The sequence below is a fragment of the Megachile rotundata genome, chromosome 12, assembly GCF_050947335.1.
Source record: "Megachile rotundata isolate GNS110a chromosome 12, iyMegRotu1, whole genome shotgun sequence".
NCBI lineage: Eukaryota > Metazoa > Arthropoda > Insecta > Hymenoptera > Megachilidae > Megachile > Megachile rotundata.
The window spans coordinates 15,532,950-15,550,920 of NC_134994.1; the positions used below are offsets into that span (position 1 = coordinate 15,532,950).

Genomic DNA, 17,971 nt, shown 5'->3' on the forward strand with positions numbered 1-17,971 from the left:
CTCTCGTAAAAAAATATGCGCGAAGAAACGCGACGACGATAGATGGCGGTACGGTCGAGATTATCGGCGACGGTTGCGCTTGGTAAGTCGGCCGATACGATTGTCAGTATGCGTAAGGCGATAAGGTCATTCGGTTTGTTACCGCGGAACTCAGAGAAGCGGTTGAACTCGAAGAGAGCGTACACGAGTGTCGTGCGTATTCCTCTCGAGACGATCTTGAAGAAAAATAAAATATTCGGTGCGAAAATTGTGTCGTCGTTGTTTACGTGCAATATCGTAACGTGTCGAGAGGATGCGCTGCAGTGAAACTTGTTTTCCCAGAGAGATTCGTCGAGAGAAATACGGCTGATGATAACCCGTTACTTTTCCTGTCAAAAAGAAGCACGCAAAAGTGTCGGCGATTTTATTTTTTTCGATGTTCTGGATCGTGCGTACTCGACTCGTTATTCATAGAGTGACTACTCGTACAGGCAAACATACGAAACACTTTTGAAAATTCGAAGACATCGTGGGGGATAGCTGTTCTACCCCTCGTGCATGCGAGACTATTAACGAAGGCCACGTGGACCAAGTCGGGAACTTGAAAAAATGTGAGCGTTCCTCAGTTATTTTATCTTGTCAATGTTAACTGGTTTCCTCGTGAAATCTGATCGAACCGTACTCACGCTACGTTACTAGTAAACGAGCGTAAGTCGAAAGTAAGTCGAGATCACGGAACAAGAGAGGCGCGTTTAGAAAGCAGAAGATAGTACTTTGAAATATCTTGCTCTTACACTGCATCGTTCGTCAAACGTTAGATTAATTGCCGCCAAATTCAGAATGATCTTCACGCGAGATCACGTTTCTCGGACCTTTCGAACGACGGGAAACTGCGGGGCGATTGTTCCGCGACGTAGTTCATAGTTAATGAGTTCTATTTGAATCATATACGTTTTCTTAGTCTACATTTCCATTTTCGAAACAGCATCCGATGAATTATGTTTCGATTTCATCGTTGTTTTTCCTCCTTCCGTATACGTAGCAGCGATAGTGTACCTGTTTGTTACGAGAACTGACCGTCTAAATGCGGAAACTCGAACTAGCAACGAAACGGTAACAAAAACATCTGGACAAGGAAAACCTTTCATCGTAACGTCCGTTCGTGAGAAATATTCGTGAGAAAAAAGGAATCATGCATAGAATAAGTCGATTAATCTAGTATAAAGTGCAATGGTCGTGTAACGATTGCTATTTCGATGGGGAGATATATGTATACAAGATCGGTATTCGAAACGAACTCGAATCGCGTTCCACGCTTGTTTCGGTACGGTTGAGCGGGTCGAAGGTTACCGTTGAGGATCGGTCGCGGTTATTTTCAAAGCCTCCGACGGTCTCAGTGTCCGGCTACAAAACCGGTTACGTCGGCTGCGCACTCCAAGCGACGTAGACCTCTCCTAGAACAGCAGGAGGGAAAAAAACTAAGAAGTTCCAGGAGCGAGGCCAACTCTGTTCGTTACGGGGAAGGTCGTTCTTCCAGAGTGTCTGCCTGTTAAATTGCATAAATCGTGAATCGTCGGATGCGACGAGTGCCGAATGATTTGCAGTACTCATTGTCGTGCTCCCATACTATCCCCACCATCTTCTATGATAAGTTACGATTGCGGATATATTAGAGGCTTTGAAATTTCGAAACACCGTGACTTCGACATTTTTCGGAAGCTCTGATTGTTATATTTTTCGTGTACAATAGTACCCTAGATTTTTCGAATTCCTACGTATGTAAGAATCTGATACGAACGTAATCGAAATGGAAAAAAGTGGGTGAAGGATTCGTGGAATTTTTCGAACATCGTGTACTTCCCACAGCCGAGTTGAACGAAAGAAACGAGCAATCAACGCGCGTTTTCATAAGAGGACACGCGAGTGCTTTGCTAATAACCCACCCTTGTCAAGCTAAATTAGACCAAACTGGATTAAACGATTCAACTCGTCGTCGAGTCTACATTGTTGAGACGCTTTTCGAGACTCTCTTCTTCGGAAAGAGCAACGAGAAAGAAAGAGGGTATATCGCTGAAACAACGACGGAGGGTCGATAAGGAAAAAAGAGAGAAATAAATAGGGGATATAAGTCAATCATTCGAGCCAATAAGGTTAGAAGCGACATTGTCAACATTTACCGTTAACCTTTATTTATCTTAGACCGATGGTAAGCATTAATATACTGAGTAACGTCGAAAAAATGGGGGTAAAAACCGATCGAAACAGTTCAAGTGGTACGAACTATCGATTTCATCTAGCAAAACATGTCGAATCATTCGAGTTCTCGAGACTCTGAATAATTTCAACATTGATTCGTTGCTTCGACGAAAATATTGCATGTTTCTGTCGTATTTGAGGTCACTGTCTCAGGGTCAGTGATTCGTTTGAACCCGATCGATGTTTCTATCCATCGAATAGTATCAATTTCTTCATACGATGCACATGGTAATCGATTAAACCATAAGAATATAGCATGACGCGTTTATTGCGTTGTCGTAGGGATAACCCGTGACGCACCGGAAAGTCGTCGATCGAACGACAGAGATGGAAATAAAATGAATAAACTTAATTAAATTAAACGAAAAGGACGTCGCATGACAGCCGAGGTGCGTCGTTGATCCAAGACGCGTTAAGGGATCGATAACGACCATCAACCCGACGTAAATCCTGTGTTCTAATGTAAACGGACAATATCAAGGGTAGAAAAGCCGAAGAATGGAATTGGGTCATGCGAATATCGACGCCTAGTAAACGAGAAGGTTGGCTTAGCGTTCCACATGCTCGAATCGGTAACGAGAGCCGTTGTTGTTCGCAATTATTGCCTACAAGGAATCGTTGATTTCTATGCCTCCATAGCTTTGCAATCTCGGAACCGCATCGACTGTTTTCGTTTAAAAGGGCTGAAAAACGCTTCTACCTCGATAAATAAAAGTTTCCTGTTAAAAGTGAAACCGGCAGGAAACACCAGTAAAATCGATGGTAAAAACGTTGTAAATAATGTTTCAATGATAAGCATCGTGCACGTGATGCGATATAAGACAATAATAACGGGCTGGTTCCCTATCTGCTCAGCGATTAGTTTCAAATCACGATTTACCACCTACCGAGTGGAATACTAATTAGTACGATAGAGTTTTCACTATTTCTCGAGATATTTCAAAATATTTCATAATAATTCTCGTCTGATGGTCCTTTCTGATACAGAACAATCGACCTTGGATCGATACTAGTAATCTCCCGCAAACTGTTGCGGACCCGCCGAGAGGCAACCTGGAGAAAAAAGAAACACGAGTAAAATCAGTGATAAGGTTCCAGAAGAATACTCCTCTCATAGGCTTTTTTTAGATGGTGGAGATACAACACATGACAGCTATATCTCGATGACTACAAAGGTTGCCTCTTTTCTGGACCAAAATCGTAGTAAATCTGAACGAATTTTTGATATTGGAAGAAAGCAAATAGGAGGTGACTAGGTACGTTGAAATGCGAGCACAGCATTTTATCGCGTGGCAACGTGACGCGTACGCAACAAACGACCGATAAGAATATTCAGCGGCCTAGCTGGGTGTATTTGCTGTTACCGTACTCGTTTCGATCATATGAATTGTGCGGGTATTGTGTCACGGGAAAGTAGCACGAACCCTGTAGCCCGGTAGCTTTCGTGTAAAATTTACAAAGGAAAAATCGACCGACTCAAAGGTGAACCGTTGACCTCGTCTTACCTCGACAAACTATCGAAAATATTCGAGATCCTCTACTGCCTGTTCTAGTTTAGTATACTAGCGAAATTTCGTGTAAGCGTAGAGATCTGTAATCACGCGATCAGTTGTCTATTCGATAAGCTAGCCCAGGTTTATACGGATCGTTTCAAAAGTGAACGGCTAGGTCAAAAACGGAATCGTGAAACGGTGAAGGTGTTTCAAGAAGCATCGATGTAAAAAGTGTACTGCTCTGAATGTACGGTCCTCTGCACGATTGTACCGATAAGACGATTCCGAGTTCTGGCTACCGAAGCTTTGGTAACCAAAACCTTGCAGAGGTTGATCTTGTCAACGATGCTATTGGATTACTCGTTGTAAGGTGATTAGAGTTTCGCAACATTTTGTGAACTCTTCCGAAGCATCGTCGACGTCTCTAATCCATTCGTTTCTGCGGCGTTTTGCTGATCCTCGAAAAAAACAACTTTTCTCTCTTTCTACCACCCCTTTATACCCTCCTCCTCTTAGTCTTTCGCTCTGCAATCTTATTAATAGCATATCTGTGTCGGGCAAGTGCAAGTGCACCCACGATCGCGACAGACAACTGCTCGAAATGCATTACGTTACTTCCGGCATATCGTTCGGTGCGTCGCGTCACAGTCAGGGTTGTTTTTCTAAGGCCAATGGCGTTTCTTATAAATAGATCGATCGATTTTTCGCAAGATTTCGTCCACTCATCGATCAATGAAAATTCCCCACGCGTATCTTCGATTATTTACGATTGTTGGACCAGGACTCGTTTCTTTTGTTAGCCGTGATCGTGGTTTCGCGGAAATACTGAAACGTTCGTTTCGATTTTCTGCCATGTGGCTTTTATCCGGTGGTATTTATCTCGGATGCATCCTGTACCGTTTCCTCGACTCTACTTTTATACCAAGGTCTTAATTTAAGGTTAAGATTTACCTCGGAGATTTCTGTCGTCTCAAAGAAAATTTCAGTTTATAGCATCGCTTAATTAACGCGAAAGAATACGATACTGGAACAAACATCGTTCATTGATCAGCGGTAATTCGTAGGTGCCGTTCGATTGTTGGAAGTACAGACACGTCTCTAGATTTTTCTCTTTAGCTCCCAGCCTAAGTTCTTTTGAGACTATCGTCCATAAATGTCCGTGATCATAACGCGCGAATGTTTGTCGGCAGATGTGCCAGCATGTCCGAAGCCGGCGCGCAAGAAGCTGCGAGCGAGATCGAGAGGCAGGCGTCGGTTTACGTGTTCCCAGGACCGGGACCGAATCACCAGTCCTATCCCGGTTCGGCGTACGCGTCGATGCAACCACCGACCGCCTTGATTCCCGATGTCTCGATCGCGAACACGACCCCTTTGCCCGCAACGTTCGGCAAGTTCGCGAAGACCGAGGTCGACGGGAACGAGGCGCCAGGGAACAGAATGAGACCGTGTCCGAGAACTCACGCCAGGTCAGCCAGTCACGGAGGAGTATTGGCGGATTGTCTGACGAACACTGGATACCACGCACAGACGGGATCGTATCTTGGTCCCCTGTCAGCGATAGGAAGTGCCAGACCGTCAGCCTTGAAGAAACCCGGTCACCAAAGGGCATTCAGTCAAGGTCAGGTAATCGAGGTACAGGGTCATTCAGTCATGGGACACAGCCGAGTTGGCTCCAGAACGGACTTTATTCTTCCGCCTGGGCACAGAGAGGAATCCAGGCCACCCACTGCTGGAAAGGTGCCCTCCTTTCGAGGTCACTCGCGACAAGCGTCCAGGTATTTTCACGATAAATAATTGATATATCGAGAGGTCGATTCGATGGAAATATTGATGAAACAGATGCGCTATTGTTCCAACAGGCTTCCATTTCACGAGTATCGCCGAAATTGAAATTAGATCAATTTCTGCGTTATTAATTCGTGACAAACGAGAACGGGCGAGAGAAAAATTTCAGTAGTAGTCGTCCGTTCGACCGATCTAATCGTCTACATTCCTCGTAGCATCTATTAACGTCTAAGCACTTTTGCAATCGAATCGGCAACGAGGCGTGTACGAGATCAATTGCTCGTAAATTATTCCACCTCTATGTTATTCGCAGATCAGAGTCGATATATACGATAAGACGTAGCGAAGAACCTCCTTGGTGGAGAAAACTTTGGGCTCGATGCTTCGGCCCGTTACCCGATGAACCTCGCTTAAGGACAATAGTACCAAATCATTTAATATCGCCGAAAACACCTCCGAGTCAGCATCCTAATGGCAAAAGAGTGAACAATAGGTAATTCGAATCATCCGATGACGTTATCTCATTCGAGGAAAGTAGAGTAACCCGAATCGTTGCAACTTAGCATTTTGCCCATCGCGTCGGATTACGATGTCACCGTAATAAGAGTTTGATTTGTACATTTTCAGAGTACGCACAACAAAGTACACCACGCTGAGCTTCCTACCTCGCAATCTTCTCGAACAATTTCACCGTGTGGCCAATATATATTTTGTGTTTATTGTACTGCTTAATTGGGTGCCAGCTATAAACGCGTTCGGCAAAGAAGTAGCCATGATACCTGTAATCTTCGTGCTGGGCGTGACTGCACTAAAAGATTACTTCGAGGATCGCCGAAGACTGGCCAGCGATCGACGCGTCAATAATTCCACTTGTCGAGTTTACGTCGGGTGAGTAAAACATTCATAAGCGATTCGATCACTTTTCGGACCGGTGCAATTACAACGATTAATTCGATATCAACTTTATCTTTTAATGTATCTTTTATCGTTTGATTACGTCCGAGTAAAATTTGAAGCTTGTAGCAAATTGGATTTAATGTACGCGATAAATAAATTTGAAATTGCCTCGAAGAAAAGGTAATTTATTGGCTTCGTAAACACGCGTAAACCTGTTTCCGCGCTATTCATTGATCACGTACCGTTCGCTAATTGCAAGAAACCGTGAAATCGAACGCAACGAAGATAAAGTGCCGTTCGATTTGACTCATTCAAGGCTTTAACAAAGAATAATCGCGATTCGCGACAGCGCGTGCATTATGAAATTCTTTCGAGATTTGTTATTCAACGAAATGTATGAACGCAACCGTTAAATAACCCGCAGGCTCGGTAGGAAGTGCAAAGAGCATTTAAACGGATTACACGTAGTGGCTTTTTTGAAACACTATCGGTAACCCGCGTACATGTTCGAGAGCTATTCGCTTCGTTAAAAAATTCCTCTCGCAGACGCGAAGCCAATAGCAACAGCATGCGCGAACGCTTCCTTTAGTTTCTTTGGGGTCATGGCTGTAGCGTTTCGTTTCTTTCCTCGTTTGGTCATCCTTACTGCATAAATGCGGTTTTATCGCTTTGCACAGCCTTGTTTACCCACCTTTCTCGGACGAGTACTGAAAAAGAGCTTCAAGGTATTCCGGTACTTGTAAAGATCACTATCGACAAATTTTATGCACCTTCTTATCGTTTAATAGGCTACATTCTGTGACGAAATTTCGTTGCGATTGAAAGGAAAAAGCAGTGTCTGGAAGAATTGAGCCGTTCCAGGAAGAAATGCACTCTTGTTATTCATCCGTATCGTGTTTTGCTTTTATCCACGCTTCTCATCCAGAGCACTGCAAATACACGAGGAAAATATGCCGACGAATATCCTTCGAATTCGCGACCAAACCTCATAATCTCGTGGCGAGGTGCTAATTGTGTCTCGTAAACGTATAAACTCATAAACGTTTGATTTACGATAGTTAACGCTAGTAGATTGTACACCGAATGTACGATATATAGGAATGAGCAATCCTTGAACTTGACAATTTACATATGTACGCCAAAGCTCCTTTCGCCTAACACATTGTAACATAACGTTGCAATCTAACGCGTATTTATAAACATTTTACACTCTGGCATTGTATTACACTCTGGCAAAATGGTTACATAAAACGTTAGTGACAAAAATGTTGGGAGCAGAAAGGGTTAAGTGTACCCTCGATCGACATCGGTGATAAGCATCAATTTACTCATAGAACGAGTCAACGAATACGGCGACTTCGATATCGATATTCAGACTTAACTGTATCGTAATGATCGGATGGAACGTCACGGCAATGTTTGGAACAGAATTATTATGTCACCGACAATTTCTCGAACTTTCCATAACGTTCCAAGTGATTTTCAAAATGACTGCTCTACAAAGATTTTATCGCCGCCGCGAACCCGTGAAGGCACATCACGCTTCCTAATCGCTGAAAATGTATGCGCACCACCTGCAACGAAGAGAGCAGATGACAGAGTAGAAAATAAATGCGGCCGGTAAGCGACGACTGGATTGCACGTCATTCATAATGTAACTCAATTCCGCGAGTCGATCGATGAACACCGATTCTGACACGCCTGAAGAACCAGTTGCACAACACCGATACACGTATCTCGACTTTGCCCTTACACGTTTATTGATTTATAAATAATCAATTAACCAGAAATCAACTTTGTAAACAGAGCAAAGAGATTAATACGATATAGCTGAATCGTTTGATCGGTTAATACAGAAACCTCTGGCAAATCGTAACGATCTTGCGGACTAAGCGAATGAAAGTATGTAGGTCTATTCGATGAATTCCTGGAAACGTTGATTGATGGCGAGCATGATACGCTTTCATTGCCACCCCCGACTACGCGCGCGTATAATCGTACATCGTGGGTAGAGGTACGATTGAGAAACGTGTTTACGGTTGTCCACGTTTGATCGCGGATCCAACGCAGTTACTCTGTTTTATGGATTTTGCACGTTATTAACACCTACGACCCTATACTTTCAACAATCTCTAGTTCCCACGATTCTAATTTCAACTTTATCTATTTTTTCCGTACAAAGTTAAAAAAAGTTTGCTCTACTATTTTTTATGTCTTAGGAGTCATTGTGATTTATGTCCGAAAGTATTCAGGAGGCTTGGAAACGTTATCGGTACTTAAGAAAATGAAACGTTTTGGAAATTGTCCATGTCGGTGCAGCAACGTTTACCGAGCCAAATCGCTTCTGTCATTTTTTTCCTTTCTCGTTGCAAGATCGCTGAAAGGTGCCGAGCCTGCCAGCTGGAACAGGAACCAGGAAAAAAGTGAAACTAGGAAGTTGAGGCACGTTGGAGCATGAACTCGGTCGCTGTCTCCGTAGAAGACGATTCGTTGACGCCGAAAGGAAGCTAACGGGGCTGACAGTCGTATTCGAGAAGCGCAGAGGAAAGGAGGTCGAGAGAAAAATCACGCGAAGAATGTAAATCTATCCGGAGAAAGAGAACGTAGAATCTTTGGCGATCGAGTCGATCAACGGTGTCCGTAACCGTTAATCGAATCTGGTGAACGTCAGTGCGGGGGCGTGTTTGCGTGGCCAGTCGATGTTAAAAAATCAGCCGTAAGCGTGAACGGCGACTGGTCGAGCAAATCCCTTCCGTGGCGGCGCGTTTCTTACGACCTTTACCTACTTTAATTCGCGGCTACACGCACGCGCTGACCTTCTTTGGCCTCTCGTTTAATTTCGTTCACCAACGAGATCGACAGTCGGCTGCTAAATTCCTCAATGTCAAGTGCGAACCGATCTTACTTGAAAATTCCTGTTCTCGATTTTTATCTAGGATGGGCCACATTCTTATGGCAAATTTCAAATACGTGTCTAGACGAATTGTCGATTCGTTCGACAGTCATTTACATATCGGTTCTTTCGATCTATCGTGGTCACGCAGTTTAGTTAAATGGTTGGCGAACGTTTCGTTTCGGTCAACCATTACGTCGGATGACCAGTCGGTATCGATACTATTTGTCTAACACGGTGCCGATATCGGCCCAGGGATCCAATCGCTCGAATTGTGTTCATTCTTAAAAATAGACCTTCTCCACCTTGTATCAGCGCAATTGAGAAACAGCATCGATGCAATCTCCTGGAGTAACGTGATACGCTGTAATCCAAAAAATCGTATTTTCAGCCAATCGTCGATTCGATAAAGCTTTCGGCCAGGAACGATGCGACGATATGCATGTGACCGTGTATCGTTGCTAATGCGTGAAAAGAGACTTTGAGTCCTCGCTTTTTTATTAAGAACAAGAAAACTGTTCGCAACTATTTCGAGAAAATATGCTAAGTTGGGAGAAGGACGAATCGAGAAAAACAGAAATTTTATTTTCGCTTGATCGTGCTTTATTGACCTGTTAACCGGCCGCTGACGTCATCAATTACATCATTAATGCGTGAAATATCGATATTGTGCCACAGTTACATGCCAGTATTTCGCACCTACGTGATATCGCGTTACATCTTTTATAGCGGCTTGAATAAATTATTCTATGAAATTATAAAGAATCTAAATGCGAAAAGCCTTCGCGAATGAAACCGCCACTCTCATCTCGGAAAAGTTACCTATATACCGTGATATCGAAACTCAATGATGAAACATCTAATCTAAAACAAATAAGGGATTCTTTGACGAATATATACCATGAACGACATGCTAAACGCGTGTCATTTTCGACATCGTTATCGCCGGATATAATATATCTTAACAAATGATAATTGGGCGATCCTGCCACTATAATGGAAAAAACCGAGCGACTCTTCTGTGCTACATTGTGCGGAACAATGACACGAATCTTTTGAAATGCTTTCAGTTGAGCTGTTCACTGAAATTTTCGTTATCTCCACACGTGTAGAACACCCATGCAACGAACAATGTCCAACACGACCCGTGGTGAATAATTAGAAACAAAAGAAATTATTAAAATGATCTTCCATTATCTAATCACCGGGCTATCTATGTATAATGAAGGCGTACATTGCATAAAAGAATTTGTAAGGTTACCTGGTTGATGCCGTCACCGCGACCGATTTATCAGCTCATTGTTACGTTAAAAGTCAAACAAGCCAGCCTTTCCTTTGGAAATAGAAATAGGAACATGCTCGTTAAAAGTCCGTTTAATTACAAATGGTACTCGACTCGACTCGAGTCAATTTGTTCGAGGTCGTGGACGTACTATCAGATGTGGATATGTTTCAACTTCAATTTTCGTCTTCACACATCTTTATCTTCCTTATCATTTTACTTTTAAACAATCTCATTCAGTCCACACTTTTTCAATATTGATTGATCATAATCTATATCTTTGAACACGAATATGGTGTTACCGATTGCGGCAAACGCCGACGCACCCTGTATGTCACCGATCGCAATCGATGACGTCGGACTCGTAATACAACATCGATTATTTTAAACAGACATACTAGGACGCACCACGTGCGTCGCTGAGGGTGACAGACACATGCCGTAGGACACTCGTTTCGAATACGTTGAAAATACCACGTGGACTGTAATTACCGTGTAAGCGGCCGATAAATGTTTATCAGAATTACCATTTTAATGAAGTAACGAAAGATACTTCCCGGAGAAATAAAACGTAATACGAGCGACACTTTAAAAAAGTTAAAGCTGTACACATCACGCTATACGCGTGAAGTCACAAGGATACATTGAATCGAGAAAACGTGCATCGGCAGGCATTCTTTTGCGAACCGTTAACTATCCATCCTTGAAAACGTATAACAATAATGGTACTATTCTTCCGTGAACAAGGAGGGACACGTCACGTGTCCTTGGCAATAAGAGCTATGCAAATTGGAAGCAAAGTTCGATTTCACGATTTCCGATTGAAGAGACGCCGGTTGTCACGGTCGCGAGGATAAAAGAGAACTTAATCGATGATATTTCAGTTTCGGTAACGAGACAGTCACCCAAAGGTTACGGAATCACAACGCGAATCTTGTCTCCCGAATAAAAGCCTACGTAACGTTGACCCCTTTAAATGGAGTCTAGGTCAGATCTGATCATCCTTCGCATTCTTTTAAGTAAAATAAGTAGCGAAAGTAGCCTTGGAGAGAACTCTTGTATCTCCATCTGCGGAACGAGCATGGTGATTCTCGTGTCAGTAACTTTGTTCGCGTTTTAATAAATTAGCAGCAGCAGCTGGCCTTGACGTTTAATCGTTCTAAATCGACCATCAAGATCATTACGAATTTGAAGCTGTTCTACAGTTCCTTGTTGTTTCGCGTTAAACGAGATATTCGAATTCACCAAGCGCTTTCCGTCGTCGTTATCGACGGAAACGAACTCGACGAAGTCCTTTAAATTCTTAACCTTTTGCATCGTTTTTCGTACATTTACAAACAATACTTTGCGTTGAACAAAAGAACAAGAGGAAAAGAAAGAATATTGAACCACGACTGCGGTTAATGAAGAATAATCGACGTTTGACCGTTGCGACGGTTCGATTATCGTTAAGTATGTGGTCCCAATCATCATTCGTCACGAAGGTTACCCTTTTGCTGAACTAGTCGAGACGTTATGAAAGATATAGGCACTTTCGGGTGAACACATTCGCGATAGAGTAAAATTACGCTGCCAGCAGATTGGTGTAACGTTACGTTTTCACAGTTTACAGTTACTGGGCGATCAAATAACTTGTGGCAGTAGCAGTAAATTGGTAATAAGCTTCTTCGCGATATCGATAGGCAAACTAAATAAATTAGTAAGATGATTCGCGGTACGTGCATTGCCGGTGAAAATATAAATCCGTTTTATTCGAACGCAGGGAGGACGACAGGTATGCAAAGGTAGCGTGGAAAGATGTAAAGGTCGGTGACCTAGTTCATCTCTCCAACAACGAACTCGTGCCAGCCGATGTGTTGCTGTTACGAAGCAGCGATCCTCAGGGCATTGCTTACATCGACACGTGTAATCTCGACGGTGAAACGAATCTGAAACAACGACAAGTCGTGAGAGGCTTCGTGGATTTTCAGGACACTTTTCAACCTGCCAAATTCCGATCCGTAATCGAAGTCGATCAGCCGAGTACCAGAATATACAGGTAATCGAACGATCTTCGCGGTAATTCGGAGAAGGGCAAGGCAACGCGTGCCTCGATGTCATTAACGCAGAAAATTGCAGGTTTCATGGAGCCGTCGTTCATCCGAACGGAGGTAGAGTACCTGTTTCGACGGAGAATCTTTTGCTCAGGGAGTGTTTGTTAAAGAACACCGATTTTGTCGAGGGAATCGTGATATACGCCGGTCACGAAACGAAAGCCTTGCTCAATAACGGTGGACCTCGGTACAAGGTAAAAAAAATGTATTTCTCTGCAGAAACTAACGACTGTGTTCTCCTGATTGTTTAATCACTTTTTTAATAAGTTAATGTGGATTACAACGAGGTATTTCTGTCCAGTGTTCTCGCCTCGAGAAACAAATGAACAGAGATGTCGTGTGGTGTGTGGTGATTTTGGTGGTGCTGTGCCTGATCGGTGCAATCGGTTGCCGATTTTGGCTCTCCAACTATTCCGGTTTGTCGTTCGTACCGTTTATTCCCGTTCTACAAGACCCAAACTACGAGAGCATGCTAACGTTTTGGACGTTCGTGATCATCCTTCAAGTGATGATACCCTTGAGTCTATACGTCACTCTAGAAATGGCGAAAGTCGGCCAGGTTTATCACATTGGTCACGATGTCGCCCTGTACGATGCGGAGACGGGACGCTCGGCTGAATGTCGCGCGCTCAATATCACGGAGGAATTAGGTCAGGTGAGGTTGATTGATTAAATTTGCTCGTGATCTTGATTAACGCGTTACCATAGCTCTTTAGCTTCTATAACGTCTATTTATAGACTTCGAGTAGAGGGTTAAGAAGTTATTTTACTTCAACAGGTGCAGTACATATTTTCTGATAAGACGGGTACGCTGACGGAAAACAAAATGCTGTTCAGACGATGTGTCGTGGGGGGTCAGGATTATTCGCACACGGGGGACGGTGAGAATTTGGTACCTTCCTCGCGGCTCAAGGAAGATCTCCTTATAGGTACATTTAGACAGCATCTACAAGAATTCCTAGTCGTATTAGCGATATGTAATACCGTTGTGGTCAATTCTCAACCTCATTACGACACTATGAACTCTAGTGGAGTGATCGAGGACCCTCAGCGGAACGGCGATGAAACTGGAAGGTATGTATATATTTTTCCTCTTATCAATCAGAGTATCCGGTGTTTCGAAGTTATAACTATTTAGGTTCAAGATGCATCCTGATTTAACGTACGTTTTAGGTACACGAGAATGATAGACTCAAGAAGTTTAACGCCTTCGCCAGTTATCCCTTTGTCCACGCTCTCGCATCCGACGGATAGCCTCGACGAAAACGTGTCGTCGATTTCATCGATGGTTGAAATCGAATCTGTTTTAAATAGCACCTCGAAACTATCGAGTAAACTGCCTAGGTTAATATTTCCGCTCTATTAAGTTTCTATTAATAGAATCTTATTTCGCTTCAAGATGCTAAATAATGATTATCTCTAGGCCAAAGTTTCTGAATGTGACGACGATACCTAGTTTAGGATTGTTTGGAAGAAAATTGTCTCCGAACGGAGCGCAGAAAAGACAGGGTCAGCCGAGTCCCGTTACCGATACGAACGGCAAGAACGGAGGCGAGCTGTTACCTACCGCTGCGATTTACGAAGCGGAAAGCCCGGACGAGCTCGCCTTGGTGAACGCTGCTTGCGCTTATGACGTGAAGCTTCTTAAACGAACAGCACGTAGCGCGATTGTCTGTTTGCCAGATAAATCTATCCTTACTTTTGAGATTCTTCATGTAAGTCTGTATAGGTGTTCTCAAATTTGTTCCTTTGGAAATCAGTTTGGATATGAAAGTTTTAGCGAACAACAAAAGACGCTCGGAATAAGTGGTGCTTCTTGAATTTCAGGTTTTACCATTCGATTCTAATAGAAAATGTATGTCTATCTTAGTACGACATCCTCTGACGAACGAGCTTGTCTTGTATAGCAAGGGTGCCGACACGTCTATACTGTCATCCCTAGTTTCTCAAGAAGAGAATTCCATAACGACGATTAAAGCTCGCCAGCATTTGCAATCTTATGCACGTCAAGGTCTCCGAACCTTAGTGATGGCTAAAAAATCCCTGACTGCTCAGGAATACGAGACTTGGCGACAAGCTCATACAGAGGCGGAATTGGCAATGGAAAATCGGGAATTGCGTATCAAAAATTCGTACGCATCTCTTGAATCGCATTTAACGCTTCTAGGTGCTACTGGAATCGAAGACAAACTTCAAGCAGGTGTGCCTGAAACAATGGCTACCCTAATGGCAGCAGGGATTGTAATTTGGGTGTTAACAGGTATATTCGTCTTATAAATTAAATCAGACTACGATCGGTCAAAGTGGGAATAGTTAATGGATATTTTAAATTTGCAGGAGATAAACCAGAGACAGCAGTTAACATTGCATATTCAGCGCGTCTCTTTTCGCCAGCGATGCAATTATTGTGGTTGCAAGCAAGGTCCAAAACCGTTGCAGAAACCTTGATCCGTGGATATTTAGAATCTGTTCGAAGAGAAAGTACGGCTCACAGCAATGCACGAAGCGGGTCGAATAACAGTAGAGATATTACGATGCTTAATAATCGTGATCCCGCGGAGAATGATGCTCATCGAATAGACAGTCCATGGCCAAGACAACGTGCACTCGTTGTAGATGGCAAGACACTGACCGTTATTCTTGATCCACGATCAGGATTGATCCAACCATTTCTTGAATTGACTCAAATGTGCTCCAGTGTGCTAGCATGTCGAGCAACGCCTCTTCAGAAGGTAGAATAAATGTCACCTTCGTGATATTCTTTCTGTAGACGTATCTTGGAGCCCAACTTTTTACAAACTGTTGCTTGTATTATAGGCGTACATAGTGAGGGTAGTAAAGGAACAACTGGGAATGAGAACTCTAGCAATTGGTGATGGTGCGAACGACGTTAGTATGATTCAAACAGCTGATGTGGGAGTGGGTATCTCAGGACACGAAGGTACGCAAGCTGTCATGGCAGCGGATTTTGCCGTTTCAAGATTCTCCATGTTGAGTAGACTTCTTTTATTGCACGGACATTGGTGTTACGACCGTTTGTCCAGGATGATCTTGTACTTTTTCTACAAGAATGCTACCTTTGTCTTCCTTGTGTTTTGGTTTCAGGTATAACGTACAATATTTATATCACAGCTACCTATCATACTGTTCATTTAATGCAATGATTTTTGCTTCTTATAGTTGTACTGTGGCTTTACTGGATCAGTTATGATGGACCAAATTTATCTGATGTTGTACAATTTGCTGTTCACATCCATGCCACCACTCATATTGGGTGTGTACGACCGAATAGCTTCACCCGGTGTTTTGATGTCTATGCCTCATCTCTATAAAAGAGGACGGCTTGGACTGGTTTACAAACCATACTCGTTTTGGTTAACCATCGTTGATGCTTTGTATCAAAGTATCGTAATTTTTTTTGTAAATGTGGCTGTTAGTATAGTCCTGAACTTATTTGAGAATCTAACAAAAGCGCATTATTCTAAGTAAACTGTTACTTTCGTGTTCAGGTATACTATGATTCCACCATCGATATATGGGAATTTGGAACTGCCGTAATGACGTGTTGTATCGTTGTTATGTTAACACACGTTGCCATAGAAATTAGATCTTGGGTAAGAAGAGTTCTCTAAACGATATCTAAAAATATTATGTTGGATAACATACGTGAACGTTATTATTTATTTTCAGACCATAATTCATGTTTTTGCTGTAATGGGATCATTAGGGATATTCTTTGGATTCTGTTTAATTTATAACGTGGTTTGTGTTAATTGCATGGGTCTGCCATGTTCATATTGGGTAATGGAAGTCGCCATCACCAGATACACATATTGGCTTACAGTAGTGCTTACCTGTGTTCTAGCATTATTACCTAGGTATGAAACTTTAACGATATGAAAAATTCGCATACATCGCAGGCTCGTATATGACTGTCATCATCGTTTGTTTGTCAGGTTATTTTATAAAACGGTTAAATCCACTATATTCCCAGATCTCATGCAAAATGCTACGTTTAATGTACAATTAAAAGGTGGTAGCCGCAGACAACGAATTGCGGAAAGAAGAGAAAATAATTTTATCGCTGGTTGGTCACGTTCTACCCAACATGCTACCATTAGGTACCTATCATATTTAATTATGCATAACATAAGTTGAGGATTATTGGTGTCAGTTTACTTCATTTAATTCTTCGTTTCAGAACTGAAACCAAGAACGATGCATTGACAACGATTGTTGCATGACAGAACCTAAAAGGCCAAATAAGACTGTTAGCAGATTATAGAACGAGAATGAAAATTACTGACAGTGCGACTACAGTAAGGTCATTGAAGAAGAAAACAACACTTACTGTTCAACATTTACTGTTCCTAAGGAGTGAAAAAGTATTATTAGGAAGTGTGTATTATTTCTAACGTGCATTTCTGAACAAAGTTATTTCGGAGAAACTATATTGTTCATTGAAGTGATAGTTTAATTTTTGATTCTCTTCACCGTTCATTGATCAATATTTTTTAATTGAATCGAGTGGCCTTAAATCTCAGACTACTATTCGTTGCATTTGATGGCTGTGACTTTTAGGGACCAAGACTGTTAGTCCAATTGCTATATCAATGACTACCGGAGGTTCGAGCAAGAGATTCGCATAGATTCATTTGTACGTGTACGCGCGTGTTGTGCATCAAAGTAAAATGTAGTTGCGTAGAAATATACATACAAAAATATACATATATTGTAAAAAGGTATATTAATGTACAATATCTTTTACGAAATCCAAATCGTGTATATTATATACATATATTGTATAACATAAGAGCGTTAAAACTGTGCATTTCACACTCGCCATTGTATTATTACTGTAATTTTAAAAACATACACGCGACATGCCAATAGATACAAAGGTTTTATCAAACGCATTGTACATATAATATATTGACAACATGTTGCACGTGTTGATATATAGTATTTTGATAAACATAAGTTGCATGTATATTGCAATATTAGTAAAATCGAGTGTTATTTAAACTTTACCAATTCATTTAATATCCTCTAAGATCTTACTGCTATAGTTTTAATTTGCCATTGATTCACTCTCTAGTTTTACGATTTTCTCGTCGGCCCATTTCAAACGCTATGACCACGGTCCGCCTTTCACTTTTTCCTCTCTATTATTATTGCATTTATAGAGCACAAAGTATAAGTTCAGTGCAGTAATTTGCGTAAAAGAGTTAAGGGAATAAATGAGCACCACTGGCTGATGCGGAAACACGAAACCATAGTGGGGATAGGATCG

The 17,971-nt window shown here is 42.2% G+C and overlaps 1 protein-coding gene across 3 annotated transcripts; it reads left to right on the forward strand.

The window, feature by feature from the left end:
• Nucleotides 1–92: 92 nt before the first annotated feature.
• On the forward strand, nucleotides 93–17,703 carry LOC100874615 (phospholipid-transporting ATPase VD). 3 transcript variants are annotated; one of them, XR_013040076.1, is made up of 18 exons: nucleotides 94–590; nucleotides 4,919–5,503; nucleotides 5,827–6,006; nucleotides 6,141–6,401; nucleotides 12,348–12,623; nucleotides 12,704–12,872; nucleotides 12,980–13,333; nucleotides 13,457–13,752; nucleotides 13,852–14,022; nucleotides 14,102–14,393; nucleotides 14,506–14,938; nucleotides 15,016–15,410; nucleotides 15,496–15,783; nucleotides 15,859–16,110; nucleotides 16,188–16,292; nucleotides 16,369–16,556; nucleotides 16,673–16,799; nucleotides 16,880–17,703. XR_013040076.1 is itself a non-coding variant. In XM_076537874.1 (18 exons), the coding sequence occupies exons 2-18, from the start codon at nucleotides 4,929–4,931 to the stop codon at nucleotides 16,920–16,922; spliced, it is 4,443 nt and encodes a 1,480-aa protein (XP_076393989.1). In that variant the 5' UTR covers nucleotides 94–590; nucleotides 4,919–4,928; the 3' UTR covers nucleotides 16,923–17,703. The 3 variants fall into 3 exon arrangements, 2 of the variants coding, with proteins under 2 accessions (XP_012136583.1, XP_076393989.1); XM_076537874.1 differs by having other exon boundaries at nucleotides 16,635–16,799; XM_012281193.2 differs by lacking the exons at nucleotides 16,369–16,556; nucleotides 16,673–16,799; nucleotides 16,880–17,703 and having other exon boundaries at nucleotides 93–590; nucleotides 15,859–16,081; nucleotides 16,188–16,286.
• Nucleotides 17,704–17,971: the final 268 nt, after the last annotated feature.

Coding starts and splice junctions, on each gene's coding strand:
- LOC100874615 (XM_076537874.1), top strand. CDS start 4,929: ATGTCCGAAGCCGGCGCGCAAGAAGCTGCGAGCGAGATCGAGAGGCAG. Junction 13,334..13,456: donor TCACGGAGGAATTAGGTCAG/GTGAGGTTGATT, acceptor TTACTTCAACAG/GTGCAGTACATATTTTCTGA. Junction 16,293..16,368: donor CCATAGAAATTAGATCTTGG/GTAAGAAGAGTT, acceptor ATTTATTTTCAG/ACCATAATTCATGTTTTTGC.